The sequence below is a fragment of the Mercenaria mercenaria genome, chromosome 14 (genome assembly GCF_021730395.1).
Source record: "Mercenaria mercenaria strain notata chromosome 14, MADL_Memer_1, whole genome shotgun sequence".
Taxonomy (NCBI): Eukaryota; Metazoa; Mollusca; class Bivalvia; order Venerida; family Veneridae; genus Mercenaria; species Mercenaria mercenaria.
This window is the reverse complement of record NC_069374.1, coordinates 69,253,946-69,271,805: the sequence shown is the minus strand read 5'-3', so window position 1 is coordinate 69,271,805 and position 17,860 is coordinate 69,253,946. Positions and strand designations below refer to the sequence as shown.

Genomic DNA, 17,860 nt, shown 5'->3' with positions numbered 1-17,860 from the left:
CTACTGTACAAACCCAGTTTTATAACACTGGTACAAGGACACATTTCACTAATTAATGTTCTCGACTTGAAAGTTTAAAAGTGTGTACTTTAGACAAAAATACTCAATGAAGCTTTCATATGTTATTTTCAGCTCAAGTCGCTTTAGCCCATTTTAATTATGAAGCTAGAATTGTGTATTTTTCTATACATAAATTTCTTTGAAATTCTGAGATGAACCAAATCCTGTTCCTTTTGACATAATACACGTTCTAGTACAGCTTCTATAGTATCTAACATATCTATCTGGAGTTGAACTTTATTAGAAAGAGGTACTTAGCACCGTTCTTTACTTACTGAAGCATTTGAACTTGTGTGCTCACCTTACACTAGTAACTACCTGAATGCGTAAACATACATACAACTATCAATGTAATATGCGAAAGTTTTCATCTAAAATTAACATAGTATATATATATATATATATATTACAAATGTGCACATTTATCTTTAGCTTATAACAGCTATAACAACAAAAATGTAAAGCTGTTTCGACATTCAATGAGGATTTTATTCATTATTCATTTAAATGAAAAAAATCTTTTAAGAGATAATTTAAATACAAGATTTTCAAAGCAATACAGATTCTTCAGATTAAAAATCTTGAAAAGTACACTATTAAAAACAATTTATAAATATACTTTTCTATAAAATTTTGCTGGCACATACATGCTTTGCAGTTTAGCAACATAAACAGTTCATACTTAAAACTACAACCTAAAATGCACGTATTTTGTTTAAAAATAATATCTTTGTCTTTTTTTATCAGTAATACAAGGTTTGAAATTAAACAAAATGCAATTAAATCAAAATAATTGAAAAAAGAGGTATATGTCAACATTAACAATTAGACAAGTAATATAGTAACAAGGCATATGTGTCAATAGATTAAACACGAAATATTTCTAAGAACTGTTTATTATGTTACATCTATTTTTAATTCAAAATAACTGAAAAGTTTTGTGTTTTTGTTGAGACAACTAAGAAACCGGTGAAAGAAATCCAGTACTCTTCGGGACACAGGTTTGAATGGGGCTATTTTGTTGGTAAGAAAATATCTTCGACAAAAACACAGATTCCATCTACAGCAAATTTACACAATTCTTAGGCCAGTTAACTTATGTTCAGCAAATACTATTTAATCATATGAAAATATCTTTGGTAAAAGCACACTTTAACACAATTCTTAGGTCAAAGAACATTATGTTAAGTGAATAGCATTTACTTATAAGAAAATATCTTTGGTAAAAATACAATTAAATTCATTTTACTGTGCTTATATGAGCCTCGCCATGAGAAAACCAACATAGTGGGTTTGCGACCAGCATGGATCCAGACCAGCCTGCGCATCCGCGCAGTCTGGTCAGGATCCATGCTGTTCGCTTTTAAAGCCTACTGCAATTAGAGAAACCGTTAGCAAACAGCATGGATCCTGACCAGACTGCGCGGATGCGCAGGCTGGTCTGGATCCATGCTGGCCGCAAAGCCACTACGTTGGTTTTCCCATGGCACGGCTCATATACAATTCTGAGGTCAGTAGGTAATCAGCGTTAGTTTTTTTACTTATTTTGGAGAAAATTAATATGAAAACTGCAGTAAGGTAGAAAAAAGTTTTTGTTTCTATTTGTTGGCTTACAAGTCATACCAAGATAATTTTCGGTGCTAGGGCAATATTTGAGCTTAAATGGTGGATGACGTCCCCAGTTTTCTCTCTGAACATAGTTTCAGGCAGATACAGGTACCTGGGTAGTGCCATTGATCTTATGAAACCTCAATGAATCGCCCCAACATATGAGCCGCACCATGGGAAAACCAACATAGTGACTTTGCGACAAGCATGGATCCAGACCTGCCTGCGCATCCGTGCAGTCTGGTCAGGATCCATGCTGTTCGCTTTCATAGTTTATTGCAATTAGAGAAACCGTTAGCGAACAGCATGGATCCTGACCAGACTGCGCGGATGCGCAGGCTGGTCTGGATCCATGCTGGTCGCAAAACTACTATGTTGGTTTTCTCATGGCGTGGCTCATATGAAAGAATTCTACATCCCAAGTGACATCTCAAATTGTGAGCACAAGTGATTCAATCTATACATTATTTTGAATATGAACTGATAGAAGGGCATACTCCTGCAGGTTGTTGACATACTAAATATCTCACAGTATTATTGTTTTACCTCATAAACAAGTCATTCAATTGTGCTAATATGATGCAAATACATTTCCAATGGCAATCTGCGTAATTCTAGCACGCATCTTGCATGTAAATGCAAAATAAGATAAAATATAACGGTAGATTTCCCAGAAACTCAGAGCACCCCAAATACAGCCATAGAGCCATGCATCGCAAGGTAGCCTCGCCCCCCCCCCCCCCCCCCCCCACACACACACACACAAAAAGATGTAAAGGAAAAATATTGTAAACGGGTTGCTTCAAAAATCCAACTTGATTATATGCACAATACAGAATGGGTTTTACCGTGTATTGTCTTATTGATTAAAACACGTTTCACAATATGACCTACTTTTGGATATTCCGCCTATAAAAGGATTCCAGATTAGTATCCCTTCCTGGTGTAATTCGAACGTGTTAGAATGGAAATAGATTTTAGTTTTGCGTGCTTTGTTGGCAAATAAAACACGACTTTTCGTTCAGATCGGTCTGAACTCAAAATCGTGTTTTATTTGCTAACAAAGCAAAACTAAAATCTATTTCCCAATTTTATACCAGCTGGATAGCTACTAAATAAAATGAAATAAAGAATAAAAATCATAACAAGGACTTTGTTAAAGTACCTTTAAGGTCACCTACAGCAAAAATGTATTTACTGAAACTTCCAAGTACCAGGAAACTCAAGCGACCCCTTAGGCCAGACATACTTCTGGTACATGCCGGTAACTGACTAGATGCACACATCATCTGTAACCGAGCTCGGCCACGGGAGCCCAATCTCCAGATCATACTTAGATTGTCTCATCTTTATGACAGCGATAATGAAAATTAACAATTTCCATAAACACTAACAAAATATCACATATATTTGAATTTTGCTGATTTTTTTTCGTTCGAAATGGTCCTTTTGTGGGGACATTAATTCCAATATTTCTAATTTCAAAGACAAATTGTTTTTTAATCTTTTCATCTGGAATTAATCTTATAATTTAAGATAATTATGACATATGTAAAAATAAGCTCCCAATTTATATTAATGATGATTGTACAGTACCATAACAAACAAACAAGACTATTCGAAGAATTGGTGGAAGTATGGGGTCAAAAATATTACCAGGGATTTTCAGACAAAAGAAGAAAAAAAGATAAAAAAACAACATACCTGTATTTATGGATTTGGATAAGTCTTGCACTATATACTAGTAGCTGTGTGACCATGATGACAAGTATTCAAAATTTCAAAGCCATATATCAAACAGTTTGGACAAAATATGGAATGGTATGTGAAACATAACTAGTTTCTATATTATAGGGCCATAAATGGGCAAAAGTCTTTGTAGTTATGTAGTCTTGCCTATATATATAGAGTATGATGGTAAACAAGTGGTCAAAGCCATATGACAAACAGGTTAGACAAAATATGGATTGGTTTGAAAAAATTAAACTGATTTCCAGGTCCAAAAAGAGCCATAATTCAGACAAAATAGCTGACATAGCTATTTACTCCTGCCTACAGATGGAGATCATGACGATAAAGAAGTGGCAAAGTTTAAAAGCCACATGTCAAATAGTTTTGACAAAACGTTGACTTGTACTGAACAAATTTTCTAATCCAAAAGGGCCATAATTCAGCCAAAATAGTTGACAGAGTTATATATTCTTGCCTACAGATGGAAATTATGATGTTAAGCAAGTGTTCAAAGTTTCAAATAGTTTTGTCAAAATTAGGACTTGTAAGATAAAAAAGAACCAATATTTAAGTCCAAAAAGGGCCATATTTCAGCCAAAAAGATGACAGAGTTATGTACCCTTACCTACAGATAGAGACTTTTATAATAAACAAGCGATCAAAGTTTCAAAGCCATATGTTGAATATAGTAGAAAAATACCACCAAACACAAAAAACTATTACAATTTTAATATACCGACGTTTCGCCGAAAGGCTTCATATGAATTAAGAAATAATATAGATCTATCTGTTCCTATATTTTATCAGTTAATAAAATATGGGCAGGAGTTTGGATGCGTAATAATTAAATCACGAGTGCGTAGCACGAGTGATTTAATCATTCGCATCCAAACGACTGCCCATGTTTTATTAATTGATAAAATTATTGGAACATATTTATTATTTCGATTCTAACAACGCAAATAATTCACATTTTACAGTACTACATTTTCAGCGTAATACGTCATTCGGGTCATATGCTGTTACAATTTACCCCCTACGGTTAGAAAGAGTTGCATAGCCAATGGAACGTATAGAATTTTGTTTCTTTTTATCAGAATTTTGAGAAGTATTTATAATTTAGTAATCTAACAGCTCGCAAACTAATTATGAAGAGAATCATCAAATTAGGCGAGTTGACCCTGTGTTACAAGTTACGAGCTTAACTTTATATGACGTCACATCATTATGACGTCATACTTTATGTCATACATTTATGACGTCACCGCTGAATCTTAATTAAGCTAACTGAATTCGCTCGTAGTGATCGAAACGTGTTTTAAATACGGTCCTACACATAAGTCAGTATGACTTTTTATCAAATTAATGCTTTTGAAATGCTGTTTTCAACCGTTTGGCCCTGAAATAATTTGTATGTAATGGAACTGAAGTAGAATCTCTTAGGCCACAATCATAGGGGGTGAAATGTAACAGCCAACCATATTTTATCGTAGATTCATGTATAGACGATTTCGCTATATGTTTATATAGCAATTGCTGCAGATCGTGTTAGAATAATACATAAATAGCGGAACTGACGTAACGTCAGCGTGAAAAATAGCGCCAACGTGCTTAACAACGTTACATAAATAAGCGGCAAAATGCATTTAACAAAAAATGCAACAAAAGGTATATTTGTAATATCAGGCTATCGGATCAGTAAGAAAAGAAAAGTTTCTATAAAATATATATGTAGTCGTTAAGCATGGTAAATCACTTTAGCATTCATACCGTCTGGACATAATGTTTTAAGTTTGTGTATCCAGAAAGTTTCTTTGCATAGTTTCTTCATATCAACATGAATAACATCAACCGGCATAAAAGAAAAACCCTCAAGAGAATGATCATTTTCATTAAAGTGAACAGCGACATTGGACAAATAACTTGAAATCGATTCATCATAATTTCTTATGTCATGACAGTGAGTATTCATACGCTTTGAAACCTGTTGGTTTGTTTGTCCCACAAAATGTAAAAATGGAATATTTTTGCTCGAGTACAAAGCAATGGCATAATAAGAAAGTGAAATGGTATCACATTTTTTTTCAAAGCCATATGTTGAACACTTTACACAAAGTATGAACTGGTAAGAAAAATTTAACCAAGATTTGTATGTTAAAAGGGGCCATAATTCAGTCAAAGACCTTGATGGAGTTATATACCCTTGCCCAAAATTGGACATGGTGATGGCACACAAGTGCTGAAAGTCTCAAAGCTTTATCTAATAAGGTTTTGACAAAATACGGACTGGTATGAAAAACTTAAACAAAGGTGTGACGCCGACGCCGTGGTGGGTAGGATAGCTCTACTTATTCTTCGAATAGTCGAGCTAAAATGTAATATGAGATCTGAAGTGACTTACATGTCTGATATGTACGTAGTATAGAATTGATTTAGGCATTAGTACCATTTGTAAGAACACATTAGTAAATTCTGATCAAAATGTAAAAACGGAATGTTTTGGCTCGAGTACAAAGCAATGGAAACGACAAGAAAGAAAAATGGTATGAAAGTTAAGTCTGTTAACTCTGGTATGTACTGAAAAAGTTCTATGTGAGAATGTTTTACTATGGAAAACACCAATACCAGGAAAAAATACTTTTATAACAGAAAATGAATACTTCATACATTTAACAGAAACCCATGAGCAGCTATGATTTCTATTCATTTAAGTAAAACTGTGGTATAGTTCTAATCAAAACTGCTCTCTGTTGAAACACGTATTTCTCTTAGGCAGATCAAAGTATTTTATTTCTAAACCTGTTTAAATGACTTTAATTATATATTCTCAAATCATGTTAATGAATATTCATGACCAACAAAATTTAAGAGGTACACATAAGTGTATTTTACAACAAGGTATCTTTTGCCTTGACACTGATCTTACAATGTAAATATCACGTCTGTCTGCAGATAATGCTAATAATGTCATATAGGACATTAATATTTACTATAAGAATTTAGCATGTAGCTACACATTACTTCGGAAAATGTGTATATGTTTATGTAGCCTCAACTAGACAAAATAGAATAAACAAATGATGCCAAGACTAAGGTACAGATGCCCTAGAAATAGAAGACAAGTGTCTGTGACATTGACCTCGGAGGTAAAGGCCATACACCTTCTCATCAGTTACCACTTAAGTTTCATAAGTATTGCTTGAATTAATTAAGTTATCAAGCAGACTTAAAAGTGTTTTTTTTTTCAGATAGATGAATGAACTAACATACATACAGACACAGTGAACGATAATTATATTCCTACCTTTGGGGAATAAGAAGGACCTAATGTAAAGCACAATAATAATAAATACTTGACAATAAAATTATCTTATCTCAACTAAGTTTTAAGCTTTACCTTGAGCTATTCAAATCTGACTTATAGTTCAAATCACTATAGAAATGAAGAATATTGCACACAAGTATTCATAAATTCTAAAAAATGGACAATTCAGGATTATTTTAGATATAAATAGGTTTTGCCACTTTGAAGGTAGCTGACCACTAAAACATGGGAAAATATATAAACATCCTGTTGCTTCGAGTAAGAAAATAAATATTATCAAGGTGATGAGATAGCTGACAATTGAGGTAAAGATGAGGTTAGTGAAAGTTTCTTTTCAATTCTCCCAAGAAAAGCAATGTGATGAAAATAAATATACATTTGTATTTATTGTATTATACCAAAAACTAGAATGCTTTTAAATATATACAAATTAATTCTGGATCTGCAAAGTTTCTAATCTATAAGAGACATACATACCATTACTGAGCTGCCCTGCATTTAAAAAAATGTGCGAATCACTAAAAACTTCAAGTTTCTCTGGCAGTAAACGTTTAAGAATAATCAATGTTTGTTTATGCGAATTTTTCATTGGCAATTAAAATGAGGTATGATAATACTCAATACTTAGTAGAAAAAAAACTTTAAAAATGACTAAATTCTCCTTCACATAAACCCTGGGTGAACATTTCCTGATTACACTTAGTTGATTTTAAGCTTTAGCCTGCTGGTGGCAAGTGTTTCTGGCTTTGCGACCATTGCAGACCAAGACCAGCCAGCACGCAGTCGATCATGGGTATTGCGCAAATAGAATGATGGACTAGTCCAGTTTAGAAATTTAGCAGGCTAAAGGTAAAACAACAACCAAAACAAATGTTTGCTGCACTAAAGGGATAAATAGTTGATATATCAGATATGATCAAACTTTCATCTCCTACAGAAAGTAATAGCTAAAACTCACATCATTCTTACATGGATGAATCGTGAATATAATTTACAAGATATTGCTGACTTGTTTACAATAGGTAAGGCATGATATTACATAAAAATTGCAATGGAAAATAACATTTATCTACATCCCATTTTAATGTATTCAGTTTCAATATCTACCCAATGACATTTCATCATCTATTTTTTTTCGTGAATGACTATTGACAAATGTTCTCGATTTTGCCTAATGTCTAACAGCAAGTATTATGACAAGGCTTCTGTATTTTTCAGCCAACTTAGTTATATATATATATATTTGCAAATACAGCATTTAATAATCTATTTCCTGAAAATATTTCTGTTAATCCATTCAATGGCTATAAAGGTAAAAAAGATGCAAACACTTATATCTAACCAGATCATAAACATAACATGACTATTCGCATTACAGGATTATGGCTCTTCAGTTTTGGAGAATTATAATACTCTTCTTTAAGAAGGCTATAAAATGACTGAATTAGCTCACTGTCCATCTTTCCTGTTTTATCAACCAAATGGTAACTTGTTATAGGTATAAAATTATTGGAATATGCTTGTGATACATCGGTGTCTTCCTTTAAAAATTCCCGAACAAACCTTATAAAATTTATTCCAGGGCATGGGGGCGGGACATCTTCACCACAAGCCCCTGTTGCATCTTTCCCAGGCCCCGCAACTTCGTGTGTAGTGACAGTGTCATAGACATTTATATCTTTACAGGGAGGTAATCTATATAGTCATATTGCCCTCCGACCGCTCCCTCATCAATATAATCATAGCTGAAATAATATAGTCATATGTATAAAAGATCAAAAAAATATGCAAAGTATGAAACTTAAAGAACTGAGTCATACATTTTCTAAGCAGGTGATAATATTGTACTTTTTTTGCTTTGTTTTGGTATTGTATCCTCGCTTGAGATTTTGTAGCTAAGAGCTCACTAAAATGTGAATAAGATGTAAAATAACAACAACATACTGAAATATAAAACAGTCACAGATACAGTCTACAGGTATGCTACCATAGAAACACTAACTATCATAACCTAATAGACATTATCTAAAATATGGCATCCTACTGCCCCTAAAAACTATAAAAAAACATACATTGTTACCATAGCAACACAGAGTTGCGGATATCATGAAAAGGGTCTATGCATTTTTCAGACAGAAAAGTGCGTATTGAAGTATTTTATCAAACTTTTCCGGGCGAGCATGCTCCCGGACACCCCTAGCTAGTCCCCTACTTTTCTATTTCAGTTTGCTGATTTTTATAATATGTGCCCCCCCCCCCCCCCCCCCCCTCCCACAATCTGAAAATGATTCCTACAGCCCTGTTTTATAGATACATAGTAATCTTATAAACATTTTTACCTCCGACATGCCATTTTAGCTGATATTGTCAGAAGTATACATGTTCGTGATCTTGAACGCTTTAATGTAAAATAGTATTCTGTTATCGCAGTATCACAAACTTAATGTTACCATAGCAACATGAACTAATGACCAACCTTATCTTCTTCAATCAGCAGCTGATACTTTCAGAGAGGCCATCAAAGTGTTTAGAAGCAATATGAGTATATTGTTACCATAGCACTCACCTGTGCTCATCCGCATCATCAGAGGTGCAATTATATGCACCTGACACATCTACAACATCTGTGACCTTGACCCTGTACCGTGTTTCATGAGCAGGAGAGGCTGTGAATAAAACATTGTTGCATCCAACGGTCTGCTTTCTGTAACGCCTAAAATATTGGTAATTAGAACTGTATAATTATTTCATTATTCGTAGAATAAATTCAAATTCACAATGGACAAAGTGTTCATCATAGACATGACATGAGTATGTTTAACATTTTAATTATTTCTCCAGTAGAACAAATGCTTAGTAGAAACAAGTTACAGGATAGGACCAGTGTAATAAGATTTGACACAGAGATTAATTTTTGGAATCAAATTTTTCAAAAAGTTTAAGTATAAGACAGGGTAAAAATTCCTTGCCAAGATAAGTTTGTCAGCATATAAACTATCAGTTTAACTAAAAAATATCTTTACTCTGTACCATAGTTCTGCTGAATTTTATATGCAGCACATAATATTTCCCTAGTCTATTCAAATATCAATTAGTCATTAGCAAAGTATGTAAATTTGTATAAAAAATGAAACATGTAACAAATGTAACAGTTAATATATTACCTTCTACAGATGAAGAGACCACCAACAAGACAGACAATGAAAAGAAGAACACATGACATCACAATCCCTACCATACCGCCTGTTAAAAGTATGCATATACAATGTACACATATTTCTACTTCTACAGGTTGTAGTTCAGATCCCAATCATCTGGAATATACTCGCACGCACGCACGCGCTCGTGTCTGTGTGCGAGTGTGCGTGTGTGTGTGTGTGGAGAGAATTTATACGAAATTATCAACACCACAATATATAAGTAGAGAGAATTTATAGGAATTTATCACCACCACAATATGGAATTATCACCACCACAATATACCACAGGATTTACGGCAACAGTCAGAACAGTTGACTTTCCCTTACGTAATATCCGCGATGATACAAGTTCTACTACACATTCGTACTGGTTCAACATTTGCATATATACTAAAATCTCAGTTATCATGTCTCACAAATCAGAAGTGACATTTTTGTCTTTTTCACTGATTGGGACCAGAGAAGCTATATTTTTTCACTAATAAATTATTATATAAGTAGAGAAAATTTATACGAACTTATCACCACCACAATATACCACAATATACCAGACCATTTACGGCAAAGCGCCTAGCAGCACAAACGATCTTGCATATTTCACAGCAAGTCCACTAACCCAATAAGTTTAATTGTGATGCTGCTTTGTGAATAAGATCATTATTGGTTAGAAAACCACTTTAACATAAACAATTAAGCTTAGATTTACTACGGAGCATGTATGTCTGAGTGATATCTGTCATTCTGAGATCCAAATATGTGTATGATACGAACAGTCAGGTACTTTAAGTGTCCGAAGGCTCATGGTTGATAGTGCAAAAATATGGTATGTCAAGAAAGTGCCATTGTGTTAAGACAATTCTATATGTTTGAAACTAATATTATGCTTTGAAACTAATATTATGCTACAAAGTATAATTTTACTAATCCATACTATTTCAGCGCCTTATTTATTTTCAAAAGAAAATTCTATCAATAAAAAAGGGACTTGTGCTGAAAAATCGTACTCGCGTATAGAAAATGTTTCACATGTAGATTTTTATGAAATTTTTCATACTTGTAGATTTCCCTATTTTCAATCCTATGGTAAAAGCTTTTGCCTTTTGTATAGTATCAAAAGAAAATGTCAGTGTCAATGCAGAACAAACTTTTAAAAAAAAACACACCTACACTGGCAGACAAAATCCAACCTAAAAATTTATACCAAATATCTTTAAATTTGTTAATAATTTCAGAACTGGTTTGTTCAAACGAAAGTGCAATTCAAGTTTAAATGCTTCATATTTCTTCATTAAAGTAAGCAATAAAAGGGATGAATCTGCTCGCCCAAGTGAAAAAGAGCATGGAGATAGTTAAGTGTGAGGATTTACCTGTTGCTTCCCACATAGATACATTGAGCTCCGTTGTTTGTTCAGGTTTAGTTGTACTTTTTGTTTTCTTTACTGATGTCGTTTTCCTATATTTAATTGGTGTTTCCTTTCTCGTAGTTTCTGTACTTGTTCGTGCTCGTGTTGGTAATGCTGTTGTAGTTGGGGTCCTTGTAATTGTGTTTGTTGTAGTTGTAGTTGTTTTAGTTGGGGTTGTTGTTGTTGGGGTCGTTGTTGTTGGGGTTGTTGTTGTTGGGGTCGTTGTTGTTGTGGTTGTTGTAGTTGGGGTTGTTGTAGTTGTGGTTGTTGTGGTTGTGGTTGTTGTAGTTGTAGTTGGGGTTGTTGTAGTTGGGGTTGTTGTTGTTGGGGTTGTTGTAGTTGTGGTTGTTGTAGTTGTGGTTGTTTTAGTTGGGGTTGTTGTTGTTGGGGTCGTTGTTGTTGCGGTGGTGATGCTGTATCTTTGTTGTTGTTGTTTTGGGAGAGAAAGCAAGTCTGAAGAAAAATTGAATATTAATATCAACTTCATCAAATGCTTAAAGACCTTGGTCTTGGCACTGAAAAAAGTAACATTCTTATTATTCTACCTTCACAGAAGGAAAATTGATTTCTTTCAAATCCATTGCACACGTCCGGACACCCTGCTGTGCTAATTGTCCTCCAATCAATAACTACTACTTAATCGCAAAGAAGCAGCATATAAGGTTGGAGATGATTGTTGGATTTGGGGAGATGGGTGGGGACATTAATATAGTAGTGAATATAGGCCTTTAAAATGAGCATAAATTCCAGATTTTTTTCCTGATTGGTTAAACCAAACACTGACTGGCAAACTTTTTACATTCAATGTTAATTGCAATCTGGACCATATGTTCAAGAAACGGACAAACACAAAATGCACAAGACTTGTTGCTGTTTCATAGAAGAAAGATACATTTTTGTTTGGTGTCCAAAAGTAACTGAGTAATTTAGATTAAATTAAATCTAAGTGCTTAACTGAAGCATTTAAATTCTTATTAATGTAAGTCCTATGCTTCAATATTTTTCAAATTTATTTCATCCAATATAATTTGATTTACTTTTTAATTCATTAAAATGCAATGTCTGCAATTATTAAAACTTTGAGGAGCAGAAATCTACGTCTTTCCTTATTAACTTCAATTTGAATGACAAGCACTTGCTCAATGCCAAGATCACTCTCAAAAGACTCCTTGATTTCTAGGACTGTGTTTGGAAGGTTGAAATATCGACGGAACCACTATATCGACCCCTCTCCAGCATGGTTTTTACCACCACGAAGAAACTTGTAATCTCAAGAGTAACCCAGACAGCTTTGATTGGTATATATGTAAAAAGAGTAATACGTGCGATGTATTATCACTACGCCGAAAGCTTTCACCTATACACTTACTGTATTGGCAGGCATATCCGTACTGGTAAAATGGCGAGTCACACAGACGGTCGTGCCACTTGTAACCCTCATCTAATCTCAAACATGCGCAGTCTTCATAGCACCAAAGAAAATAACAGCTTGGCTGTCCACTGTCCCAATTCTGGAACCCTGAGCTTACCTTTTCACCTTGAAAGGTAAATAATCAGATCTATTTATTTTCTTTTGATCATGCTACATCTATTGTAATAAGAAGTGAAAGATGTTTAGTCGCACTTGCTGCTCCTAAGCGTGTTCGCTAGCATTCGCCATCATGTTAAAGTAAAATATTAGTATAATATAGTACTGGAACACTAAAGGAACAGCATAATTTTGGAACAAAAGCCTGGGTTCGTCTCGAGGAAAGGGTTTTCTGAAACTCATATAAGAGAATACAGCATTGCTTTCCCATATATCACAAAGTAGTTCCGTCACAGTTAACAAATATTCTGGATCTGGAACGAACTATCAAAGGCTTATCTAGCACATTATGTCTTAACATACTTCCGGTCATAAATAAGTAAAAGAAAAACAGTAGACGAAATGCCGGAGAATGTCCACAGGTAAAGCCAATTGCGTCAACAGTATATATTCAACGTATCAGGCATTTTTACTTCCAAATTTACCCAAGGGAACTGCTTACGAGAATGTCATTGATGTGCCAAAATTATGGTGGCATATTTCTGCCACAACATAGCTAGGTAGCTATCACGATAAAAATGTAAACTTTCCAAGAATTTTGTGCACTTTTCTGAAAACATTTCAGCCAAAGATAATATTTTCTAGATATTTTATTTGTTTCCTGAAAATATGTAGCGCAAAATATTGCTTAAGTGCTTGAAACTGCCACGAAATACTTTATAGCTTTCACGATAATATTCTATACTTTCCAGAAAAGTTGTGCATTTTTTTTCTGAAAACATTATTACAATAAATCACTATTTGAAAGATATGCTTTTTATTTCAAGGGAGCTTTAAGGTGATGCGATTAAGTTTTCAGAAAAGATAGCTGCTGGAAGTATCGAGATAGCTATCTTGCTAATATATGGCAACTGTGTGGGCACTTTCACAAAAAATATCGAGACACTAATGTAAATTATCGCAATAATATTTCCAGGAAGCTTTCGTTTATTGAGATAATCTTTTCAGAAAACTTTGTTTTACAAATATCAAGATAACATTTTTAAGTATCGCGATAAATACTTAGCTATCTCGTGGCAGAAATATGCCACCATACAAAATACTCATTTATAGTTCTCACCTGTAACCCAAAACCAGTCCATTTCCGAGTCCCTGTCATTAGCGCCAATCCACATTCCATTTCTCCACCAAATCTCTTGCAATGTTTGTTCCACAAAAATCTGTACATCACGGCTCGTGATGGAAATTAGATGTCCTCCGGTTCTTCTGCAATGATCACGTGCTGATGCCCAGCTAACTTCGTTGGTTATAAATGTGTAACATTTGTCCCCGTGAACACGTAGATATGAGTCTTGTGGAAGATTTCCAGGGCATCTGTTTGTTCCAAAGTTATCTGAAATCAAATTTTAAGAAAAACATCATCATACAGTGGTAATACAAGCACGCGTTGGATTATGTTTTTGTATTTTACTATGCGGACGAACGTGGATGAGTACGTCAGATATAAGAGTGAAGCCAGTGAATAAAAAAGGGGCAAGTTGTACTGTTTTTAAGCATAAATTTCCATGAAAAATGTTCTACAATGAAGTTCTCTGTGCGTACAATAAAAACACTTCAATTTCAAACTCAAAAAGTTATTTTGTTTGTTTCCTCTTTCATCCATTTAACTGATCCAGTAAAGTTATTTTCTGAAACGACAAAATCAGCCATTTACGGCAGCAACCAAAACGGTAAACCGTTCTAGCGTCACATTACGTGAGCAACGTCCCGTGATGGAATGTTCCTCCTTTTCGGTCAATATATTTTTTAGAAACTGGAATAAAATTGGTGTATATACTACATGTCGTAGGCTTCTCATAAATCAGCGACGGGAACGAATTATTTCGGACCCGACATGTCGTCTCGTCCCGAGACTCTAATGTCTTGCACTATTCCTGGCACTAATCCTACAGCGCTTACAAGACTTGTCAGTTGGTATTAATGTTACTTAAGGACACGTCATGGACGAGATATTTCAGCATTATTGTAATACATGATACCGGTAAGTAATGAAATTTTATCGCATGTATCAATAAATGTGCTAATTAGATAAATCCTCAATAGATATATGTAACAGTTTTGACTTTTCTATATGCTAATTAGAAGTTTAGTAAGTCTAACTTAATTTTCTAGTCGCAAAAATTAATTCCCTTTTATTCTGAACATTTAAATTACATTTGTTTCACAGCAATTCTTAGAGTAATTTCATGTATCTTTAAGATGAAAGAGAGTTGTATTTATGATATGAGCAAAATATTTGTTGTTTATAAATATGTTGATATGCAAAATTTATACCAGTTTAATTGTTACTGAAAGTTCACATAAATACTTAGGAAATTATTGTATCTAGGTCAGCAAGTCTGACCCTGTGGCTAGTATGTTTGTTTGTCACAAATCCGGGTTTTTGGCAGCCGTTTTCTGTCATAACCTTAGTGGATCACTTAATTTTCTATATCTAAAAGGGTACAGACATCCATGTTCTGTCATAACCCTAAAATAGGATATGGTACAATTTGGGTTACAGATGGCCTTCTTCCATCTAAACTCGCGGGTTCCTTAGTGGATCCACATCTATGGACTATAGTATTCATGGTTTTTCTTGTTGTCACATTTTATTTTATGATGATATACTCGTATTATAACTTGTTAAGGGATTTGTAAATAAATTTGAAAACCGTTATTCAGACACTTCGTCGAAAGACATTTGGTCGAATTCAGCTTGGTCTTTAGTTGATCTAACTTTAGAGTAAACTTAATATACCCAGTGTACGAACCTAGGGTAGTAACCGCCCTGTTGAAATATCTGCTCTTTGGAGCTATAGCATGACTGGACGGGTTCATGCTGCCTGAACTTGAGGGTTGCTACTTAACAGCATCCTGCAGGATCAGCTTAGGTTGACATTATTTAAAGTCTGAGTAGATAGAACGGTTACATTTTTGGCGCTGGGAGCAGGGTATATCGATTAAAATTCTTTAGCCAGCTGACAGTGTTTGCAAAGTAAATGTTTAATTATGTCACATAGAAACAGTCTAATTACAATATACAAATCTAAGGTGTAAATTAATTGCTTTGACTTCATTTCGTCGTAGGCTGTAGGACAAGTTTCCATCAATAAATACGTAGCTATGACATGACATATTTTAGTGTACACAAGATTTTTGTGAACAGTACTCTACTCAGACAACACAGAACAGATCATTGTCGATGCAGTTATATAGTGCATGGGAAATAAAAAATAAAATCAAAGCCAGTCAGTACCGAGTTAAGCTTTTATATTGTATTCTGCATCATCAGTATTTAGTTATGGCTGAGTCAGGTTTGTGACGACAAGTGCTAGACATAGTAAATGTTATTAGTTTTGTATAATTTCAAGTAAATATTTTTTGTCATTGACTTCCTTTCAAAAATCAGATATCAAAATAACTTGTAAATGTTATTATGCACTTAAATTGAATGTATGCATCAAGAATTACACTTGAAGCTACTTTGTTAATCATACTGAAGGAAGTTATAATATTCATAGTTATACTGGGAATTATACACTTTCATAATTCACACAGTTATGAGATACACACTTTGTCATAAATGATCTAGGCCTACGGGATCAGCTTGGGTTGCCACTATTTAAAGTCTGAGCAGATAGAACGGTTACTTATATTAAATATATTCAAAGTTACTCCTGGGCGAGTATATAATAAATAAAAAAGAAAAACATCCAATGGGTTTTTCTTTATATATTTTTGTCTACCAACCGGTTTCATCTACAATCGTAAGGGCAGACATCATATAAAAAATGTAAAGTTGCTACTCAACGTCGTATGTGTACAAATGTGTACACAACGTTATAATATGACGTCATCAATATTTGTTCAGTTTTGGTTCGAACATTTCAAAAAAGAAACGTTCCTTAGATAACCTAGCTAAAACATTATTATCATGAAATTTATAAAAAGGAAGAATGGAATATTGTGGCTCCGTGTTAGTGCATTGATATGTTCACTAACAGGCAAGTGTCTTGTTGAATGGTTTCTTATTTGCTGATCATGGACTGTCCTTCTGTTTCTCAATTTATCACCTGTTTGTTCAATATAAATACACATGCAGACATATATGTGTGTATGTGTGTGCGTCTGCGTGTGTATGTGTGTGTGTGTGTGTGTGCGCGCGCTCGCTCGCGTGTGTGTGTGAATAAGGGATCTGTATTGACTAATAACAGTATTTTAAATGGCTCTAATTAGTGTCACTCGATTGGAACAACAGAAATTCTTACAGGATTTTGATAGAAAAACAGTATGTTAACAGTCTATTCTTATACTTTTAACTTATGAGTTCTAAACGAGCCTTTTTAAAGAAAATCGAAAAGAAAATAGAAATAACAGCAAACGTTTTATTAGGTCATAAGTCATTTACCACCATTAGCTTTCAAGAGCTGTCAAAAATCGTTTTAACTCTCATTACTTCATGCATTGGTTTTGCAAGTATCGTGATAGTAGATTGTAGCGTGTAACATAACAAAATCAGTCATAACAATAGTTGTGCAAGAAATTGTTTTGTTGAGGTCATTGAAGTCACAATAATTTCTATTGTTTTAGTTAATTGACTGCTGGTAATGGGGGCACAAAAACTCAGTCTTAAAGCAGCATGCCTCCAGATTTGGCTAAAAAAAATCTTTCTTTCAAATTGAAGTTTGGTCATATTATGAACATTAGAATATAAATTTTTGTTTCTAAAATATTTTAAAAATTCCAAATCAAGAAAAAAATATGACAGCGCCGGGAATCGAACCCCGGACCGCCGCGGCAATAAAGACATTTTCCGGTCGTCGTAACCAATAGCGTTTTAGCTGAAGTAGTGAATAATGACTTCGTAATATAGATATTTATAATCGAGACAGTTTACCTGGAGTAAAAGCGTGACAAACGCTTTTCGATTTCTATCGTAAAAAGTAGTAAAACAGCAAATTCT

General features: G+C 34.1%; 1 protein-coding gene across 1 annotated transcript in view; it reads right to left on the bottom strand.

The window, feature by feature from the left end:
- Window positions 1-2,427: 2,427 nt before the first annotated feature.
- LOC123526923 (uncharacterized) overlaps window positions 2,428-17,860 on the bottom strand; it is a 32,787-nt gene continuing 17,354 nt past the window's right edge. Inside the window, exons 2-7 of the mRNA XM_045306173.2 lie at window positions 13,976-14,248; window positions 12,697-12,864; window positions 11,292-11,780; window positions 9,889-9,967; window positions 9,291-9,437; window positions 2,428-8,469 (exon numbers count right to left, since the gene is read on the bottom strand). Of these exons, the coding sequence (XP_045162108.2) occupies window positions 8,397-8,469; window positions 9,291-9,437; window positions 9,889-9,967; window positions 11,292-11,780; window positions 12,697-12,864; window positions 13,976-14,248 (1,229 nt within the window). The 3' untranslated portion in view covers window positions 2,428-8,396. The remainder of the gene's footprint in view (window positions 8,470-9,290; window positions 9,438-9,888; window positions 9,968-11,291; window positions 11,781-12,696; window positions 12,865-13,975; window positions 14,249-17,860) is intronic.